General features: G+C 39.1%; 1 protein-coding gene across 4 annotated transcripts in view; it reads left to right on the forward strand.

Annotated features, from left to right (window-relative positions):
* Spag16 (sperm associated antigen 16) overlaps positions 1–18,959 on the forward strand; it is an 871,964-nt gene that overhangs the window by 19,306 nt on the left and 833,699 nt on the right. For all 4 annotated transcript variants that reach the window (XM_021171958.2, XM_029483611.1, XM_029483612.1 and 1 more), the window contains exons 4-5: positions 7,390–7,508; positions 12,615–12,752. In XM_021171958.2, coding sequence (XP_021027617.1) covers positions 7,390–7,508; positions 12,615–12,752 — 257 coding nt within the window. The remainder of the gene's footprint in view (positions 1–7,389; positions 7,509–12,614; positions 12,753–18,959) is intronic.

Genomic DNA, 18,959 nt, shown 5'->3' on the forward strand with positions numbered 1-18,959 from the left:
GAGCGTGGTAGAGACCTGAAGTGTTTCTTTTCTCACTCATCATTTTATTCGGTTTTGTAAAGTGTGTTTATTTTCCACAGAATCTGTATGTTAGCATATAAAAGCTTTATTATTTGCCAGGCGTGGTGGCTCACACCTTTAATCTCAGAAAAGTGGAGGCAGGTAGGGTTCTCTGTGAGTTTGAGGCTAGGCTGCTTTTCATAGTGAGTCCCAGCCTAGTCAGAGCTACAGAGTAAACCATGTTTGAACCTCCCCACAAGATTTTTATTGTAGCCAGTTATGGTGGCATACTATGTTGGTATATGTGGCAGGGGTATCATGAGTTGGAGCCCAGCCTGGGCTACACTAATGAAATTTTATTGTAATTATTTTAAGAGTAATAAGTACATATTTCAGAATTTAAATTTTCATATGATAACTCTTATTATAGCTCACATAAACAATCTGTCTGGAGTCCTCTATCATTTCCAGGAGTATAATAGCATGCTAAATAAAAAAGTATAAAAAGCCTCATGGGCGTTTTTAGAAACGACAGAGAATGCACTCCATTTCAGTGTGTCATTCTGTCTCTTCTCCAGTTTTCCCAATTCCTTCTCTCATTTATCTTATACAAAATGACTCTTCACATTTATTGAAAAGTTATACTCTAAAATATTTTCAATTACTTTAAGAATTAACACCAGAAAAAGTGATACTTTAGTATACTGAGAATTAAAACCTCAAGTATTGGGTTTGCTATGCTCTAGCATTCAAAAGCTCATGTCAAAATAAATATGTGAAGCAATTTTAATAGTTATAGACTCAATGATTAAATCATGCTGAGCATATTTGTTATTGAGTTCATTTGTTCTTGATGTATACATTTAACTTGTATTAAATAACAAGGAACCATATGGCCAAAGTCTGGACCATGGCTTATCCATGCCAGGATAATTGATGTTATATGAATTAAGGAGTTGATGGAGTGAAAGCCCAAATAAATTGAGTTTTATCTTTTAATACTGCTTGGGTTGTAATATAACTCTCTTTACTCACTAGTAAAATGAACATTAGTTTTTAAACTCATTGACTCTACAACATTTAAAAACATACCAGCGTACTCATACATGACTCAGTGCTTCTCTGCAATTTAATAGTTGATGAGGTTTTAGATCTGTAAAGTTCGTACACTGAGGAATCTTTTATAGTTTTCTTCTCTCCGACTTAGCATATCTTAGATCAATATTCTGTCTCTTTTTCTTAAACTACTACCTTTTGCTCATTCCAACCTTCCTTTAATTTCCATCTAAAACTATTTCCAAATGAAAATGTCAAGCTTATCTCTTATGTTTTGAATTCTTCGTTTTTTCTAGCCTTCCACTTACCTTTTGGCATGCTTCCAGGCTAGCTTTCCAAGCATGGCTAAGTTTACCTTTGTTTTCAGTAGGCTTTTGGGTCCATGTGAGTAGACTCCTGGTGTGTAGCAGCCTCATGGGCATTTTTAGAAACTTCAAAGAATGCCCTCCATTTTAGTGTGTTTTTCTACTTCTCTTGTAGTTTTCCCAGTTCTTATCCATCTTGTATAGAAATGACTTTTCACATTTATTGAACAAAAAGGTGAACAAACATTTACATTATATGATGAATGGTTATTTCTAGAAATAATATTGAGCCCTATCCTAGTAATTATGCAGCTTTTCTGTTGTAGTTATTATTATACTACTATGGCATGATCCTTGTCACACGGTCCTTAGCTTCTTCAACAATCCTCAAGGACAGTAATTATGGAGGTTTAGATAGTTTTATGCACTGTTTAAAAATACCTTTATGAAGGGTAGTCCAAGTTATTGTCTCTAATTAATCAATTAAACAGTATACATTTATAACAATTTACTTTGAAATGATTTATTTTTAATTATGTGTAAGATTGTGTCCGTGTAATTATGTGCACATGAGTGCAGGGACTTGTGGAGGGCAGAAGACTTCATGCAACCTTTGAAGCTTGAGTTACAGGAGGTAACCTCCTCACATGGGTGCTGGGAACTGAACTTGGGGTCTTCTGGTGGTGTAGCACATCTCCTGTTTGTGGGGCCTTGGATGTGGGGAAATAAAGGGGACGGGAGAGATGACCCGCGTCCTGCCAGAGCTCCTGGGTTCTGGGCGGGCGGACCCAGGGGACTGCTGCACACTCTCCATACAGCCAGGGTGGACATCTGGCTGTGGGAAGCCATGGAACTCCAGTTCACAGGGGTAGAGAGGGAACAGTCCGAGGTCCCTGGACTTTATGAAAGCCAGGGAGAACAGGTTTTAGCTCTTGGGCATCTCAGGACTTTGATGGACAGCACAGAAAAGCTGAGAATGGGTGGGGGCCCCAGGCGTGGCTCGGTCTGTCCTGGAGCTGAAGATAAAAGGGGCTATGAGACAAGGCCCTGGGTGGTTCCCACTCTGGCTAGAGTCTTTGGTCCAACCTGGCAGCTGGAAATGCTGAGAGGCCTTCCCGAGGGAGATTAGCTGCAGGAGACTAGATGTGTCTCTTTAGGGGAAAGCCGATTTCATCGCTCCAGCATGGCGGTGAGTCTAGATGAAAGGAGGCAGTCTATGGTTTTAGAGCTTTATTGTAGAAAACAAAGAGAGAGAAAAAAGGTAGAGAAGTAGAGGCCGGCCATGGCCATGTGGAGAGAGGGGAGAAGGGAGGAGGAGAGAGGGAGAAAGAGGGCTAGAGAGAAAGCAAGAGAAACAAGAGAGAGAAGATTGGCCAAGCAGCCTCTTTTATAGTGGGCTGGGCTACCTTGCGGTTGCAAGGTAACTGTGGGGAGGAGCATACCTGGCTATGGCCAGGTAACTGTGGGGGTGGAGTCTGGACAGACTACATGACTGATGGCCACAGAATGGAGCTGGGTCCTTGTGTCATATGTTTGGGAGCATGGCAGATGGGCCTTCCATCTCTTGCAGATTAATCTGATGGGTCTCCAGGGTTTGAACCTAGTTCAACCAGAAAACAGGCTACCTTTCATGGTCACACACCTGTTAACCATTTTTTTTTTTTTGAGCAATTGTCAACTTTTTTTTTTTTTAATTTAAAATTTTTCTTCGCCTTGCCACTTCTTTTAGTGTCAGAGCAACTACTGGGAATGAGAATCTGTCTTCAATTTTGCACAAGGATTGTGAAAGGGACTATTCAGAAGTATGGGGATCCTTCTTCCTCAATGCATTTCTATATTAATATCCCTTACATTCTATGTAACATTTCTAGCTAAGAAAGAGAAGTAGGAAATAAATATACTACTGAGTTTTTGTAGGCCCCCTTTCCCAACAATCAGTAAATGAACTAGTGATTTCTGGATAATGACTTGAAGACAGGAGTGGGTTTATAGTTGTAGCTTTCTTGTCACTGTGACAGAATGCTTGTTGCAAATAACCTAGGTGGGAACTGTCAAATATGGAAGGGAAGGCATGGTGGAACAGCTCACATGATGGTGGGAAAGAAGCAGAGTTTAGCCCTACTTTCAAGGGGCCAGGCCAGATAAAGCCCTCTAGGACATGCTTCTGGTGATCTCTGGCTTTAGTTCAGGTCCCTACTTCCAAAGTACTGTCCCCTCTTGACAATCTACTCATCCATCTTGTAATAGTTTTATTCTGTTAGTGAATAGACTATTTATTAGGACAGAGGCCTCGTCATTTTGCTGTCTCTGGAAACACCCTCACAAATATTACCTGTCTCCTAGACCCTTCTCACTCTAACCTAGTTGATAATCAACCTTAACAGTCACTCAACCCAATGCAGCTATATGTGCTTTTAGTGTAATTTTATTTGTTATTTATTAAATATCTCCATATTTCTCATAAAGGTACTGAAATTTGTTCTGTCACAATAGTTAATATTGTGGGTCTGGATACCTTAAGTAACTATTCAGAGGTTCCATGCAGTGTGAATGCTATTGTGGACAGCATGCTGACCAAAGGCCAATCTCTGCTGTGGTGGTGGATTCATTCACTTCCATTATGATGGAATCACAGTACATGCCCTGCCATCAAACGCTAATCCTGCTGTAGCATTTTGAAAACACAAGGTACCAAAATTGTTATATTATTTAGTGATATTTGAAAGAGTCAACAGGTCTCTTCATTTCTTTTCCCTTTGTTATTCAGTTTGCTCTATTGGGCTGAAAGGAAAAGCTTACCTCTGTGTCGTCCTTCAGAGGACCTAATCTTACTTTTATCATAGAACCTTTGTAATTGCTGATGCTGTTTCTGGATTAGGTATCAGATTGTGTTCAGATACTCCTTAATCCAGTATTGTTCATAGTTCAGAAGGACACATACAGGGTTAGACTGGTGAAATCTTGAAAGCTCAAATCCCCAGGATACTTGTTGTTTCGATGTTGTTACTATTGTTGTGATAAAACACTGACGAAAAGCAAATTTGGGGAGAAAATTTATTTTAGCTTACAGTTCCACATCACAGTTCATCACTAAGGTAGGCCAAGGCAGGAACTCAAATAGGACAAGAACATAGAGGCAAGAGCTGATGCAGAGCCCGTAAAGGAGTGCTGGATACTGGCTTGCTCTTTGTGGCTTGCTCAGCCAACCTTTCTTATAGTATCCAGGACCACCAGCCCAGGAGCAGCACCACCTACAGTGAGATCTGAGTACTCAATGGCTTTTCTAGTCCAAAGTTTAAATGCTACCATCACTAGTCCCCCAAATAGTCTGTTTTGTCATAGAAACTTCCTGCTCCCAGTACCAATTTCTGTTTTATTTAGGGATTCTATTGCTGTGATAAGACATGATGACCAAAGAATCTTGAGAAGGAAAGGGTTTATTTAATCTAACAGCTTGTATTTTATTATCCAGGAAAGTTAAGACAGTGACTTAGACAGGAACTTGGAAGCAGGAGCTGATGCAGAAGCCCTCAAGAGTGCTGCTTACTGACTTGCTCTCATGACTTGCTCAACCTGATTTTGTATACCATCTAGGACCACACACTCAGAGTGGTGCCACCCCTATGGCCTAAGTACATCCACATCAATTATTAATCAAGAAAATATCCCAAAGCCTTGCCCACTGGCCAATCTGGTAGGGGCACTTTTCTTGATTGACGTAATCTCTTCCCAAATGATTCTAGCCTGTGTCAGGTTGACTTAAAAACCAGCCCGCACAGTTGTCCAAGAGCTAATCATGTGCTAATTATATCCCTTCATAGATCTCCATGCATCCTTCAAAAAGCTCAAGTCATCAGAAAAGGCAAGAATCTGGCAGGGTTAGCAGCTTTCTGCATATAAGAAGCTGTAGTAGTGGAAATTGGTCCAGCATCACCCAGTGGTGACCTCTTCTTTAGGATTTGATTGCTGAGGACATCTGTGCTGATTTCCTGCTAAGTAAGACAGGGCTCATGCACGCTTCACGTTGGCTGGCACATGGGTCTTTAGGAACTGTCACTACTTTTAATGTTTTTATTTTAAAGAATTATTTATTTATGGTATATTAAAACACTGTAGCTGTCTTCCAACACACCAGAAGAGGCCATTGGATTACAGATGGTTGTAAGCCACCATGTGGTTGCTGAGAATTGAACTCAGAACCATTGGAAGAGCAGTCAGTGCTCTTAACCACTGAGCCATCTCTCCAGCCACTATGTTTATTAAGTCAGCTATATAGAATCCATGCTCCTGCTGTGTCCTAAAATTCTAGAACACATCCATTTATTTCTGTATTAGTAACTGAAGAAAATGAAGCATTTCACAAATTATTACTCATGGACTGTGAAATTTGCAAAATAAAATGAATTCAAATTGAATCACCAAGTCATAACAAAAGATTTAAAATTAGGGAACCAAGGTCTAAGAATGAACTTTAAGAAGTCATCAACAGCAGATACTCACACCCAACCTTCAGATTGAGCCCAGGGAATGAATGAGCTAGGGGAAGAACTGAGGGAGCTGAAGAGGATTGCAGCCCCATAGGAAGAACAATATCAACTCACTGCACCACCCAGATCTCCCAGGGATGAAACCACCAACCAAAGAGTACACATGCAGGGCTCCAGGACTCCAGATACATATGTAGCAGAGGATGGCCCTATCTGACATCAATGGGAGGGAAGGCCCTTGGTCCTATGGGAGCTTGATGCTCAAATGTAGGGGATGCTAGTGTAGGTGGAAGTGGGTGAGTGGGTGGAGAAGCACCCTCATAGAGGCAGAGAGGAGAGGGGAGACTGGGAGGGCATGAGAGTTTGTGGAGTGGTAACCTGGAAGGGGGATATCATTGAAGTGTAAACGAATAAAATGATTAATTAAAAAAAAAAAGACAACATCCCCTTTTTTTAATTAAAAAAAAAAAAAAGAAGAAGTCATCAACGTTTGTTCTTCTGGGTTAGGGATTTTGCTTTTTTGTTTTTTTCCTGTTCAGTCCAGCATGTTTCCAGGAATGTTGATGGGTGGATTGGCTCCATTAGGCGGTAACAAGGAAACTGTCATTTAAAAATGGGTCCTTTGTTTGCATTGACCTTCCTTCCTGATGACAAAATTCTAGGTATGATGCTTGAAGAAGCCAGCCTAGTTACCACTTGGTTTGAAATGTTTGTGTGAATGGCACCACGTGAAGACACTCACACGGTGGTGCTTCGGTCAACCAGTCATTAGTGGTGTTTCTGCTGGGCCTGTGGTTTGGATATGTGTGCATGCTGAGTGGATTTCCCGTGTCCACACAGCGTGGAAGCATTTCTTCCAAGATGCACAAATGGAGTAGTGGATACTCATCTTAGAACACAATGAATGTTAGAAAAATTTCAAAAGCACAAAGCTGTATGGAAGATGAATGTGAATATATTCTCCGAGGATTCTCGTCCTGAAGGAGGGAGAACAGTTATTTATAGTGTTGCAAGATCTCAAAATAAAGTTAATGTTTGCAGATGTACAGCCACTCTGAAGGACTGCACATTTATAATCACCCACAATCTTTTCTTCTAACAACCCTTTTTATGACTTGAAGTTGTGATTAGTCATTTTATTTCACTATTTTTAAAAATGTTATTATATTTTACAATTCACTCTTCACTGTATCTCATGTTCGCCCAATTTCCACAGTTGGAGGTATAAATTGTGTAAAATGTTTATGCATTTAAAAAAAAATCAGACTGCAAAAATATGTTTGAACATGGATGTTTTGAATGTGAACACTGTACACCAGAGCTCTGAGTGTCCTCACTAAATGATGGGGTCCCTTTTGCAAACCTGTGTTAGTGATGGAAACATTTCTCAGCTCTGTAGTTGATTACAAGGTGTGATTAAAATAGACCCTGGTAAATAATACTTGAGAAAAATATTGTTAAAAAAAACTAAGTAAGTCTATTGTTCGCTTAATAAAAATCTTGATGTTTATTGAATAAATAATTGTACATTTAAATTTCAGGAACAACAAACCATTCTTCCTGCAAGGAATGTAATGCAAGAAGCCATAGAAGATTTTCTCTGCAATTTCCTGATCAAAATGGGGATGACCAGAACTCTAGACTGCTTCCAGGCCGAGTGGTAAATCATTACGTAGCTAAGTAGTGCTCCAGAAATGCTAGCAGCATTTACGTGTATACATTTAACTTTCTTGAAGAACTTTACAGTACTGAGTGCTTCAGTTTCTTTTCTTGTTGCTGTGATAAAATATAAAAGCATCTAAAGGAAGAAGAGGCTCTTTTGGGGGCGGGTTTCTTTTACATCATGTTTCATGGTGCAGTCCGTCGTGATGGGGACATCAACACAACTGTTTACACTGCATCTGCAGCCAAGAAGCATGGACTGTTGAATGCATGCATGCAGTGGTCAGCTCACCTTCTCTGTTTGTCCAGGATCCCCTGCTACAACACGATTCTCTCACAACCATCAGTGATATAAATAATGACACACAGACATTTTAATATGTGAAAAGCTTTGATCTTTTAGCTAGGGTGGTATCCTAGCTACTCTAAACCAAATGGATCCTGGCACTGCTTCCTGCAGCTCTGCCTCTCTGCCCCACTCTGGTCTGTCAGCTTTCCTTCACGTCCACTGGCAGAATCTTTCAGCTCTGCTTCTTCCAGCAGCGTCCCTCTCTCTGCACAACTATGGAAGATTATATCCTTAATGTAGCAAGTCAGATATACTTCTTGCTTGCTTTAGGTAGGTGAGGAATGAATATTTACAGAATATGAGACTAGTGGTGGTGCATAGACATAACAATACCAAGCTCTTACCAGCACTTAGCTCTCTGCAGGTAAATAATTTAAAAAGTGAATACACAGAGACAAACCTTTACAAAATGTACCCCAACACCCTGCCCGGTAATGGTCTGTCTATAATTAACATGGATCTTCCTATATGAACAAAATCAAAATAATTGTACATAAGCATATGCAGAGGCCCATCTCCTAGGTGACTGTAGACTCTGTCACATTTACAATTAACACTATCATTGTGAACTTATGTATATGGATAGAAATTGTTCCAGTCTCCATGTTGACACCACATTACCGACACTCAACTGTCAGGGAATCTTTCCCAGCAAAGCTTTATGCAACAGCCTTCTCAGTATTCAGCTTTAGCTTCTCTTCAAATGATCAAGGCAGGGAAATGTCCTCTGGAGTTAGATAGCAAAAAGTCATTTTTGAAATATTTTCCTCTTGGTTTTACATAATTTATACTGGTATCTTTTGTATTTAGATATTCCCCTAACACTGCTACATTTTTATTTATAGTGAAAATTATTTTTCTCTATCTATACAGCTGACTGATTCTTATTATAAAAATAGTATTTGATTTAGAGCAAATTTAATTGAATTTTCAAATATTACCCCAAAATAATGTTGTTGTTAAAACTAAAAATCTTTAGTGTCTGATTGATTATGAAAATCAGCAGGCATGCTATCTTTGTACATATATTATCATTTAATGATCTTTGGGTTCCTAACATTCTTTAAAAAATAGTGAATGATAGATAAGAAACAAGTGTTATTTTTACCAGATATTGCATATTATAGAAAGTGGAATTTATATAAAATTGCTTACAGAGTTTTGTGGCTCAATTGTAATTTTTAAAAATGTATCAGTAATACAAGTTTACCTTTCATTTTCTTTGTATACTGAGAATATATATCTAGAAATAGTCAATTTTGTTTTTTCTTATTTTTAAATTTTTGTAAATAGTGTTTTTGTAAACATTTGTACTGTATTGGCACTTCTCCCAACTCCCTCATATCATCCAGATTTCTTCTCAAGCTTTGTTACTTTGACTGCATATATAATATACTGCATTTTATGAGGAGAACTGAGTTCTTGCTTGCTCTGTAGCTTATGCTGACCTTCTGTGCATAGCTCTTTTGTGTTAGCCTCCCAGATACTCATGATTCAGTCAGTATTGACTGAATGCGTTTTTATTGTAGAAAAACAAAACACAAAAAATATAGAATTGTTGTGAATTCATGTTCTCTTATAAAAGTAGCGCACAATACGGGCCTGTTAGGAAAAACAGAAAAAAAGCTAACAAGAATCTGGGCACTAATTTGACTTATGTTCTTTCAATATTCAAACAATAAATTCAATAAGTCTTTTAAATCCAATGTCAGAAAGATATGATCTGGAAGCCACAACTCACCTGCTTTTGGGTTTTATAAATAACATTTTACTGGAATTCAGCTGTGATTTCATGTACATATTGGAAATGACTGTATTCATGTTGTAAAAGGAAATTTTAATTAGTCACAAGGGTGTTCGTGTGACTGGCAAAGGAATCATTTTATAAGTTCTAAATTATTACCATTACAGATATTCCAACAAAAGTCCTCAAATTACTGTGTATTATATATATATATATATATATATATATTATTTTATATGACGTAAATATGTACTATGTGCTTTATATAATGACACATATAAGTGTATATATGTCAGTGTGGTAAGAAATTTATTTGTGGAGCACTAAAATGGTTCCATTGTAGGTCTGTTCAATGCTGGCTTGTATTCTTTTAGAAGTACTCACATACAAAGTTAACTGATAGTTTAAGGCAACATTGAAGAGATTGAAAAGAGAAAAGGGCAGTGTATATCTGAAATTCCTCACTGCCCCGTGTGCTGGACCGCTGTCTGTGAGCATGATCCATTGCTCACATGGAGTCTGTCTCATGGACTGGGCGGTTTGTGTCACCATCACCCTCTGACTCAAGCACAATGCCTTCTCCCGTTACTTTCTCCTTCTTTTCCAATCTTGGGTACAATTCAGTTTGGCCTCTGTTCCTATCATCTCATTGATGATAGAGTTGTGGTAAAAATTCTGCTCAGGGTATAAGACATGACACTATTTATAGCATTTAATTACTAACCTAATTTGTACCAAATGAAGGAGATTATAAATTAGTATATTCCTTTAACTGATGAGCAAAGATAAATACTGCAGCTTTTGACTAATAACATTTGGTGTGCTATAATGACTCTGGAATGGGTAATGTAGTTACAACTTCCTGGGAATGAGTAGGTTTATTTAAAGCTAAAGCCCAGAATTAAGATTAACTTTGAAATAATCCCTCACACTGCTCTCTCTGTGTGTAGACAGGTGTGTGTCAAGTGATTACACACCGATTCTCAGGGAATACCTTGCAGCTCTGTATTTCTCCATCATTTAAACTCACTGATGTTTCCTCAGTTGGTGGAAAGTTGACTTCTGGGACTTTATTGTCGCAATCACCATTAAATTAAACACAGGGATGTCATGACACCATGCTTACTCTTACGCCTCACAGTACGCCAGATCTGAGCAGTTAAATCTGTGTGCATAGGTTTATACACTAAGCTATGCAGAAGTCAGCCTTTCAGGGGAAGATTTAGGTTAAAAAGTCAGTAAAAATAAAAAATACACTATATAAATGTAAGTGGCATAAAATAATTAAAATGGTGATGTTTTAGACTAATTGCTTGAGAAATCATGTTCTATCATTTTTATTAGCACAGTCTGCTCTTGCTTCTCCCAACAGCTGGATGTGGCAGGTAGCTGCTTCATTTCATGGATGAGGGCTTAGAGAGGATGGGAAATCTGAGCAAATGGCAGCAAGTCACGGCCAGTGGGAGAGTCAGCCAGGCCAGACTGATCTCCAGTTCCACTCTTCTAACCTCAATTCCTGAACAGAGCCTGGGCGAGCTTACAGTCTGTCTCGATTTAGAGCTCAGATTTGGGTCTGGTTTCCATTTTGTAATTACAAGGACACTACTAACTTCTTCAACAAGATGGCCTTGTTTGGCTTTCATCTATTTCAGCACTGAAACCCTTCACAGTGGCTTTCCATTGCTACTTCCAGTGATGGTTCCAAGATTCTGTCAGTGTGCACTTCTGTTAGTGTTCATTTCTTCTTTCCTGGGACTTTTCTTCCTTCGAGCCCTTGGCATTGCTTTTGTGGTTTCTCTTGATGCCTCAGCCTTAGGTTCTTTTCATAGTGTTTGCCTTCTCCGCTCATCCCAATGGTGAAATAATAGAGTCTATTCTGAATCAGTCGCAGGCAATTTTCATTGGTTGGTCATTTCATTACCTGAATTAGTCTGTTCTAGTGTCACAACTATAGCAACATTTATATGCAGGTGAGGTGAGAGTTTAAATTGCCTGCCTTGACTTTCCCCTAAACTTATGATGTGCCTCTCCAGCATTTATCTTCACATAAATGTCTGCTAGGCTCACTATAATTGATATGGATGGAAACAATCCCTTGGTTTTTCCAACTGCCTGGTTCCTACTGTCTTTGCTTCCACAGTGTTAATGGCTATCTGTTACTGAGCCCCGGACCTGGGCGCCATCATTGCTAACATCTGGCAGATGATTCATCAGAGAATCCTGTTAGTGTTACCTTTACAGCAAGTCCAGTAGGTGCCCTTCTTAGAAGTGCTGCTGTTTTCACCTTGTTCATCTTACTGTTCTCCCTCTTTCAGGATGTCTTGTGTTCCTTTAGAGTCTGTTTCTTGAAATAGATTTACCCTTTCGAAACATAAATCTGATCACTGCCCATGCCCATGCTTCAATTCCTGATGCAGAGTCAAATGAGTTTTCCATATGGTGCCTTTTGCGTTGGTTCTGACAATTGTCAGCATCTCCTTTGTTCACTCGGTTGGCTCCAGTCCTGCTAGTCTACAGATGCTGGCTTTATGCCTCTCCTGTACATGCTGAACATGTCTATATCTCTGGGCCTTTGCATTTACTTTCTGTCAGAGTTGCTCTGGTGCTCGACATCCACAGACCCACCTGCTATCATCACTCCTTTCCCTCAGGTCTCTGCTGGAGTCTGTCACTCGTGCTTGTCAGTCATGGCTACTCTGTATAAAACAGTGCAAACATCCACCACCTTACTCCTCTATTCTCTCTGCTTCCTAGAACTTATTACTATCTCTGCAACACTGTAAAGTCCATGAACACAGAAGAAGACAGTTTCGGCATCTTTGCTAGGAATTAGATGTGTGGAACATACATGTCCCATTGGATTTTAAAAATCTAAATTCACTGATGTTCCATCTTAATATATTAATATTTGTTTAACTTATAAATGGAATATAGCAACTAACTTTTATCAAATTTTCCAAGGTTGACATTCTAAATTAACACAGTCAACCCTGTTGTTTGATTTGTCCTAGGTATGAGTTAATCCAGAAGAAAGGAACTGACTTTAAAGGGCTCGGTAATGTTCCAGATGTCTACAGCCAGGTGATGCTTTTAGAGACTGAGAACAAAAACTTGAAGAAGGAATTGAAGCACTTCAAACAGGCAGCTGAGTATGTTAAGATTGTGTTTCCCTTTTTTATTTAGGCTAAGTAAAACTAAAGATGGATTAGGATGATACTTGTAACCTACTCTGAGAAACTTAATTCTGGGTCATTGAATTATATTAAGTTCCAGTTGTCAGGATGTGTAAAGCATCCTAGGTGAGTTAATTGGGCAGGTAACTGGAGCCCCTGCCAAGCACAGCTCACCGATGGAGTGGGACGCAAGACGTGTAGCAGATGGGGAATTTGTTGCACAACGTTTATTTTCTTATGTGTGTGATCATGTCTTGTGGTCTGTGAAATTTTCTCTTGTGTAGGTAAGCTAATTTCAAAAGTAATAATGAAATTAATAGAAAGAGTAGAAGGAAGGAGCTAATGTGTTCTTTGTAACATAATTTCAGTATTTTACAATCCTTTCCAAAGAACAGTGTTAACTGAGCTCTTTGGGTGGCAATAAATGAATTGCTCTGGTGGGACAGGCAGTGCACATATGGGGAGGGGAGAGACACATGGGACTTGTAAGGATGCTATGATTGGCTTTTCTGTAACCTTGACATTTTCTCTTTAATGATATCACATTAAAAAGGAAGTATCAACATGATGGTCTTTCTTCTACCCCCTCTGCCACCCACCTTTACACTTTTGTTCCAGTGTGCATGCACAACTTTGAAAGAAAAAGTTCAGTGCTGTTGCTGTCATATTTACTAGCTTCCTTTTCAGTCAAAAGAAATAAGAACCTTTTATTCTGTTATTTTACTTATATTGGTGTTAACATAGATTTTATTCTCAAAACTTAAAAGCAATCCCGGAAAGGGCCTTGATTGCTTTGTAATGTCTAGGCACAGATGAGTATCACAACCACTTAAGTCTAAGTTTTCTTTTCCTTTTGTCTCCCTAAATTTAAAATAAATGTTGGTGACTAATTTTCAGTAACCAGCCAACCTGTTTCTGACCAAGAGCTGAGTGAGTGTACTGAGATGAGGAGAGTGTGTGCATGTCAGACAGCACCTTCAGCTCTATAGAGAACTCATGATATATTTGTTCAGTGACCACTTCAAACATTTTGTTTTAAATAGTAAACAGATTTAAGAAGAATCTTTCTCTATTAAGCACATCAACACAATAATTAGAATAATAGGGCCACCTTGTGGAAGCATAACATGTATGTATGTGTGTGTGTGTGTATATANTATATATATATATATATATATATATATATATATATATATGTGTGTGTGTGTGTGTGTGTGTGTGTGTGTGTATGCACATACACACTAAAGAAACATGACTATGTATTGCCAAGTGAGAGAACTATTAGTATTTAATATAGCCTCTCCATTTAACAAGTAGCATTAAAATGGCATCGTTTTCACACCCTCTGCATAGTAATCCTGTGCACCCACGGGCGTGCTCTGCTAGTTAAGCCCACCTCACCTTTTCTATGGAGAATTTTATGTTTTACAAAGATCTGTGTGATCATCCGCAAGAATATGCTTCTACGACCATTGCCTTTGCCAGTGGCTTCCGTTCCTCGAAGGGCTTTCCACTCTGCACCTTTGCTTGCTCTGACTTTAATAGACAGTTTGGCGAATGGGAATTTGATGCAAGCTTTCCTTACAGTGCTGCCTGGACGAGTTTCAGCCCTCATCTCCTTTTAGTTCTTGCTTTCATTTGCTAATTTGCTCTTGAGTAGACACAGACATTTTAGGCAATGTGTTTAACTCCAGTAGCACTAAGTAACCATTGATGTTTACGGGGTATTTATTTAATAGTATATTAAAAACTGTAATTAAAATTATGTAAGCTTTTATTCATGCATATTGTTATTTTAATGTTAAAAGAAGGCATAATTAAAACTGGCATCATGCGAGTGAAATGTTTCTTTGTAGTTGCTGAACTGTCACAGTGTAGTTTACCCTCAGTTGTTTCTGACTCTTGCTTGATTCTGTGGCTTGGTAATGTTTACAATCCAGCAAGTGGAATAGCAAACTGGCTGTTTGCTTCACCTTCCCTTTAGTGTCAATCTGAAAGAAAACCCCCTGACCCTTAGAGGATGCCCAGTGCTTGCTGAGTGAATCTTCAGTCTGATGTGGTTCTGAAGCACCTTCTGTTGAAATAGTCCCTGGAGCACATTTTACTGAAATACTGTCAGAAAATTGTGAATGAAGTTTTGCAAAGTAGTCTCTGGAAACACAATTCATGTATGTTTGTTCCAAAATATAACCTTTTGGAGCCTAGGTTTTCCACAATCTATTTTTCTAATTGCAACTTGTGTTAAACATGAGCTTCTTTTATGGAATTTGGTTGAATGCTTGCATCTTTAGGATTAGGCTGTTTCTTAAGGCTTGGTAATCATAGATGTAAACTGATATTTAATATGTGAAGAGAGGCAGCTTGTAGATATGCCATATGGCATCTTTGATCATACAGGTAGCATTTAATGATACATTGATTAAAGCTGGGGGCTAGGTCTGGCCAAATATGCATCTGTAATCTTGTGTGGTGATGATGCTGGGAGGCAGGAGGATTGCTGCAGCTTCATTAGAGCCAATCTAGCCAGCGGTTCCCATAGCACAAGTAAAGACCAGATCTATGAGACTAAGGTATATATAGAGAAGGACCTCCTCTGGTACCTGTGTGCCCACAACATTGCCATATAGCACACATGAAATGAAAGGGCATAGTGTGCAATAGGAATGGTATAGTTAGTCTTCACTGACAGCATCAATGTAGAATTGCCACAAAACACACCTTTTTGTGACTATGTGTGTTTCAAGAAAGGTTTAACTGAGCCGGAAAGACCCTCACATAATTTGGGCAGCACCATCCTATGAACTGGGATCCTAGACTGAATAAGGAGGAGAAAGTGAGCATTTATCTTTCACAGCTTCCTGCCTGTGCACACACTGTGCATACACAGTGCACACACTGTGACAAGCCACTCACATGCCTACTACTCTCTTTCTTTTTCTGCTCTGACTCTAATACTATACCTGCAAACTTCACCCTGATAAACTCTTCCTTTTGTAAGGTTGCTTTTGCTAGGTGTATTGTCATCGTCAACAGGGGGATAACCAATGGAGAACATTGGAACCATGTTTGTATTTGGAGAGTGGAATCCTTGCTGTGATAAACCTGACTATGTAGTGGCTAAGCTTTGGAAATCATTTGAAAGCTATTGCGAGACATGTGGAGTACTTTGGAGCTGTGGCCCAAAGGAGGCCTAGACTATGATAAGTAGACATTAATGAGCAATTCTCTTGGGAGCTTGAAAGTCAGGCATGTTACAAGACATACAGAGAGTGGAGCAAATCTCATGAGGTTTTCGAGGGGAAGTCAAATGGGAACTTGCTAGAGTCCATTCACTTTACATTTTGGCAAAGAATCTTGTTTACATCTGAATCCTAAGATCTTTAGAAACTGAACTCTGAAGTAACGGACTGCCTTGTTTGGCGGAAGAAATCTTAAGCCAGTATAGCACTTCAGATGTTATAGTTACTGCTGTCGGATCTTGCTCAGGACTATAGTACAAGGAACACTTACAGTAGTGCACAGTTTAATGAGGAAAGTGGTGTGAGTTTAGAGTTGAAGGCAACGTGAGTGGTCCAGTTGTACATGCGTTTGATGTTGTGACATGGTTTTTTCATACAATGTTCATATTTGAGAACTATGTAATTTAGTTATAATAAAATCTCAATGTTTTAAGGGAGTGTCTTTTTTTCCTGTTGGGTGGTATTTATGTCTACCCTCTGCTCTCTGCTATGTTCAGTCCATGGTGAATATAACAGCATCTGTAATTGTTAAAGAGGTTATCCTTATCAAAGAGATCTGTTCAGTACTGGGACAAAAGAAAAGGCACCCCAAAGGCAAGACTTGACCTGCCACAGTTCCAGCTTGTGAAATAGGAACCCATTTGTAAGGAGAGACCCTTAATTAAGAAAGCTTCTAATTGTTTTCCTTTCTTCCAAATAGCAACGAAAGAAAAGTGTTTCTCTAATTTTTTTCTTTTTCTTTTTTTAAACAGGGTTTTTCTGTGTAGCCCTGGCTATCCTGCAACTCACTCTGTAGACCAGGCTGGCTCGAACTCAGAAATCTGCCTTCCTCTGCCTTCCAAGTGCTGGGATTAAAGGTGTGTGCCACCACTGCCCAGTGTGTTTTCCTAAAAAATACCTCTGAAGAACTAAAAAGATGCTTATGAAAAAGGATCTGGGTTACATTTTGACCTGGCATCAGAACTTGAGCACGCCATCTACACGGTGCTGTCTGTGCTTATGCCTTTTGTGCTTTTTGATATACACAAAAGGAAGATGATCATAGAGACTTTTACCATGGTTTCAGAAAGTCTTTAAAGCCAGGCAGTGTAATGAAGAGCCTAGGTTGGTAGAGATGCCAGACTGTTCAGTACCCACCAGGGAAAACTTCAGGTGTAGAGTAGACTTGAGCCCAATGAGAGGTCACTGTGCTGTAGGGGGCAGTGCTGGAGCGATGGAGCTACAGTAGACCATGGGACCCCAGATGATTTCATCCACAGTTCCAGATGCCAGACATAGAATTGAGGGATTTGGTGTTTTACCTACAGGGCTTCCTTCTTGCTCTGATCCGGCTCTCCTATCTTCCTATTACTCTCTTTTGGAGTGGGAACGTTTATTATGTGGGGTTATATATTGGCAGTCTGCAACTTGATTTTACATGGGCTCACAATTAAAAGATTGTCTTGAGTTTCAGAAAGGAGTTTAGAGATTGCATTTTGAACAGCATTGCGTCTGTTAATAAGCTGTGGGGACATTTAGAGATGTACTAAATTAACTTTGCATTATATGATAAAAATAGGACTTTAGGGACCAGAGGTAGAGAGCTCCAATCTAACGTGATTAGCTCTGGTGTCACGCTGACCAGTGGGTGCAGTTGTGGTGTTTCACCTTCATTGCCAACTTTACTAGATTTAGAGTCATGATGGAACTGCACACCTATGTATTTCTTTCATCCAAAAGTGTTTAATGGAGGAGGGGAGATCGTGCCTAAGTTTGCATAGCAGTATCCCATGAGATAGGAGCCTGAACTGAATGAAAGAGGAGAAAATGTGTTTAAGTTTCATCTCTCTCTGCCTACTACAGAAATGATGTAGACAGCTTGCTCTTCCTTCATTTTCTGTGCATTGATTTTATATATTCAAACATGTCAGTGCTGGTAAGATGAATCAATGAGGTTCTGTTAGCTCCTTCCTGGCAGTGTGTGAGAATTCTAGTTACTCCCAAACCCCCAAAGAGAATTGGTAGCCCTTTCTACTTTAGCCTTTACGCGATTTGATAGTGATGTCTTGTGGTTTTGATATGTAATTTGCCAAGAGCAGGTGATAATAAACGCACTATTTTGTGCTTCTTGGTCCTTTTGCATTTTTGGTTTCAGTATTGCCCTTTCATTTGCCTAATTTTGATTAGGTTGTTTATTTTGTTATTGGATTTTATGATTTTTTTTCTCTTTGAGATATTAGACACTTTGTATATTGTATTTCCCTTCAGACCTTTTACATTTTACTTCATTACTATGATCTTTTAAGAGATTTGATTAAAAGACTTCTATGCATACCTGTGTGCTGTGGTTTTTGTATCTTGGTTCTTCCCTCAGATGTGTTGGTTATTTATAGGTTCTTTGCTTTTCACATAAAATTTACAATCAATAGAAAAACACAGGTGAGGTCTACACTAATAAGGGCTTGAACATAGATCTCACTAGTGCATTTCTGTGGGTATGTATATACATACATCTTATGGAGGGACAGCTTGATGCCTTGGTAACACTGAGTCTTCTTTCTGCATGGCACTCTCTATAGTTATTTCAGTCTATCTAATAGTGAAAATATATGAAACATCTTGAAATGCGCACTTTTCACATTGAGTTAACATCTATGTGCTTCAGGTAGTGAAGGGCGGCCCTCCTGACTGTTGTCCCAGGCAGGGCCTGTCATTGTGATTGTGTTTAAACGTAGTTGGTGCTTATATGATGTGCTGCTATACTTTATGTTTACTGTTAATAATGTTTAGAGTAGTTGATGGGTTTTATCTTCATAATACTTCTGGGATTGGGCTTTGTTTCCTTCCCATGGTGGGAATTTAAGCAACTTTTTCTAAGGATAAATGTTGTTCCATTTAGAGGATTGTTTTCTATTTCAGAATCTTTACACTAATGAAATATAATGCAGACTAGAAAGACTGTATA

Source organism: Mus caroli, chromosome 1, assembly GCF_900094665.2.
Source record: "Mus caroli chromosome 1, CAROLI_EIJ_v1.1, whole genome shotgun sequence".
NCBI classification, from domain to species: Eukaryota; Metazoa; Chordata; class Mammalia; order Rodentia; family Muridae; genus Mus; species Mus caroli.